Below are 3874 nucleotides of genomic sequence, written 5' to 3'. Positions count from 1 at the left end.
TAAGGAAACACAACACACACTCGAATAGAGAAGATATATAAAATCTGTTATAAGATAGTTAATTGACCATGTGTAATCAATGAAGGAAGATGGTTCAGGAGGCAGTCAAAAAAGGAACTCAAATAGTACAAAATTGTTTTTTTATGCACCAACATTTCACCCCACTTTGCAGGGCTAAAAACCTGTTACAAAAAACTGAGAATATTGTTAACAGGATAGGTAAATAACATAAAATATAATGTACACTATAATAGCACTATAAGAAGTAAAAAAAAAAATATTAAAATTAAAATTTACAATGTTGGAAAGAGGTACAGAGGTGAACAGTCTTTTTCTTGTTATATAATAGAAGAACAATAATTATAATGCAGTAAATGAAAATACAAGTTGAAATTATGAGATAAAAAAGAAATAAAAATAATTAAAAGATTAGATCTGTGAGGATAATAAATAATTTTATTTCTAAGATACAGAACTCAGTATGAGACAAAAACAGTTAATTAAACCAAAATAATTTTTCTTCCTTACCCCACTTTCTTTATTTTATCCTTATTTTACTCCTCTTTTTTTATTTTATTCAATATTACTCCACCTGTGAATTTTAGGCTTAACATTTATAACAGTAATTAATTATTATACTTAATTTGTTCATCTTATTTCTATTTCCTTTTAATTTATGCTGCTAATTTTTAAAAAATGTTCATATTTTTTATATAATTTTATAGTCCGATAACAGTCTACATTATATTTCATGTTATTTTATACTTCTTTGGGCTTTGTCTCTCCTGAATGAAGATGAAGCCCTACAAATGTTGTGTATAATAAATAGGTTTTTACAATTTAAGTTACTATTTCAACTGCCACCCAAACCACCTTACTTCATAAATTTGTAATATAACCACTTAATAATAAAAGTATTATAAAATGGATTCACTTACTTGGTATTACTAAGTAGATACAACGCAATAGCAGTACCTATGACTTCTTGCATATCACTTCCAATGATGGCAACCTCCATCATCAGCCAAAGAAACACTCTAGGTAATAATCTATATTGTCGATAACACATTTCGGCTAGATGTAGTCCAGTAACTACACCCAACCGAGCAGAAAGCCTCTGCATGACTAGACCAAGAACTGTTGACCACATCAGAATCCATAGTAACTATAAGAAAAATATTTAATTAATACTATAGAATGTACAAAAAATCATGTACAATAATGTAAAAAATCTGGTGTGGTTCTCGCATCACACAACTTCCACTTACTATAAAAAATTGTATTTTAGTATTTCTCGAAGTGAAAATATCAACTTAGTTCCTATCAAGCATGTGACAGTTTAGCAAAAAGATAAAGAAGCCATGTGATACAAACACAATTAGAAGGTCTCAGCTATTTCTGATTCAAATTCTGTCTTTACTTTTATTTTCACTCCTTTAATTATTCATTAAATTCTTTAATATTTTGTGTTTATCTATTGTTTATTATTTTAACAATGAGAAGTTTTATTTCAAACAAACATAATTAAAGGTACTTAAGAGGAAGATTTTTCAAAATTGTCATTTAAGATAATATTTCAATAAGGATAAGCCCTATCTGACATTACATTCCAATTAATTATATATTGATTTACCAAGCTTAATCGAAATTGATAAATATTTTTCTGAAAAAATCCTGGTGAATGAAGTTTCAAGATTCATCCCTGAAAGATTTGGGCAGAAACATTTCAAAAATTCGTCAAAACCAGGCACAAAATTTACTGATTCAGCTCCACCCGAAATAAGGAGGGGCTCTAGAGAACATGAAGCTCACTATAGAAAGTTCACTGGGATCAAAGGCCAAAATTAGGGCTTGGATACAGGAGTCACTGATGTAAATCAGGGACCTAGTTGCCTTTACTATAAAAGAAATTGCCAAAACCTTCAACACTTTTTTGGAAGAAGACTAGATCAAGCCTACTGCGGTGTGATCGATTTATGTGGCGCTGAAACTCAGACAGCAGTAATTGCTTGATAAAATTTTTTTAACTACATTAAATAGACATCAATAAAAAAATATCTATTTTATTTAGTACTGTAGCGAGAGGGAGCAAGTGGTTGGACCACAACTCACCAGAGCACTCCACCTCGAGCCTCACCGAAGCTCTCAAATTTATAAATCACGTCGGGGTCACCACTTGTCGGGGTTGTCTGGTCCTAGGCGATTTCTCCAGCCTGATATCTCTTTACAGAAAGCCCACGACAAGGCGTATTCATTTATAGGTTTGACTACTTCCCTACTTCCCAACGGTTACACTGGTCCGTCCGCTTCATCTCGGCAACCAGTGTAATTTCCGGTCTCTCCCCGGCTCTAGTCCGACCACTTCATCTCGGCAACTAGAGCTGCACCTAGCCTTATCAGCTTACTGGTCCGTCCGCTTCATCTCGGCAACTAGAGCTGCACCTAGCCTTATCAGCTTACTGGTCCGTCCGCTTCATCTCGACAACTAGTAAGCTGGCTCCTATCACGACAGTTCTAGTCCGTCCGCTTCATGGGAAAAACCAACATAACCCAGCGCAGTTAAACCCCAATCAGGGACCTGTGTTGCGGATTCTACACCCAAGGAAGGACAAGCCCAAGCGATATTAAGGAGATACCACTAGCAAAGACGTCTCACGAAAATTCAGCAAACGCAGCAGCTCAGGCCTACCACCAATCAAGACGTGCTAAATCAGGACTAGACACTCTCCCAAGGCTCAAAACTCAACACTTGAAGAAATAAAAAAAAAAATAAATAAATAAAAAAAAAAGTCAACTGCCTCTATTTCCCTGCTACCAGTCCGTATAGGACAGCGCAGAACTCCCTCGGACTTCGCAGGTACAGCCGGCGTCTACCCACAACGAAGTCACCCGAGATGAGGATCTATGCTTCAACAACTTCTTCGGACTTAGCGGACCTCCTACACTGGTACGGGCGCCCATCGCCTAAGGTTCATCGTGACATCCCGCCAGCCTGCCGCTCATGGGCCACGACTGGCGCACCGATGCTAAACCCCTTGCAAGCATCGCGCCAACCGCCCGCCAACTCAAGGCTCCGACTGGCGCAGAGACGCTCCAACTTAAGAAGAGCTCCCGCCGACCGACCTCACATGGCTACATCTGGTGCAAGATAACCGAATAGGATCTCACCAAGACCGCCTCACTTAGCGACATCAGGTACCTTAGATGCTTCGACTTTACCTTCAGCGGAACACCGAAGTCATCCAGCCTGCTCACACATCGTGGCACACAAACTGGCGCAGCTGATGTTCTCTCCTTCCGACCTTACTGGGACTACTACCTACCAGCAATACGTAGGAGATTATAAATAAACAAGTCGTGGAGCAAATCACCGCCCACATCAGAACTTCAATCTTTTCACCCCGGGGACACACCTAAATTCCGACTTTGATAGGAACAGTAGGTGGTGGAATATCAGTTCCGAGTACGCTTCAACTTGAGGCGACCAACACTGCAAATAGCGGCAACCATAACTACAATGAAAGTTACAACCCATTAAGGAAACACAACACACACTCGAATAGAGAAGAACAACGTAAACCCGAAGCAAGATGAACAGCATACACTCCAACTAGGAAGACCAGAATACTCTCCAAATAGGAAGAATAACAACTGGACTCAATCAAGACGACCAATCAAACTCTTAGTCCACTTCTTTGACAACGTCGACTACAGCAACGTCCGAACATCCCTATGACTCCGTCATCAAGGAGGGGAGTCCTGTAGCGAGAGGGAGCAATTGGTTGGACCACAACTCACCAGAGCACTCCACCTCGAGCCTCACCGAAGCTCTCAAATTTATAAATCACGTCGGGGTCACCACTTGTCGGGGTTG

At 38.9% G+C, this 3874-nt stretch overlaps 1 protein-coding gene across 5 annotated transcripts in view; it reads right to left on the bottom strand.

Annotated features, from left to right (window-relative positions):
• LOC106692711 (protein Malvolio) overlaps positions 1-3874 on the bottom strand; it is a 42137-nt gene that overhangs the window by 27048 nt on the left and 11215 nt on the right. For all 5 annotated transcript variants that reach the window (XR_001344996.3, XM_014438814.3, XM_014438812.3 and 2 more), the window contains exon 4: positions 939-1165. Coding sequence is in view for 4 of the 5 variants with exons in the window: in XM_014438814.3 (XP_014294300.1) it covers positions 939-1165 (227 nt within the window). In the remaining variant the exon portion in view is untranslated. The remainder of the gene's footprint in view (positions 1-938; positions 1166-3874) is intronic.

The sequence above is a fragment of the Halyomorpha halys genome, unplaced genomic scaffold (assembly GCF_000696795.3).
Source record: "Halyomorpha halys isolate HHAL.00 unplaced genomic scaffold, Hhal_1.1 Scaffold68.1, whole genome shotgun sequence".
NCBI classification, from domain to species: domain Eukaryota; kingdom Metazoa; phylum Arthropoda; class Insecta; order Hemiptera; family Pentatomidae; genus Halyomorpha; species Halyomorpha halys.
This window is presented reverse-complemented; position numbering and strand designations above follow the sequence as displayed.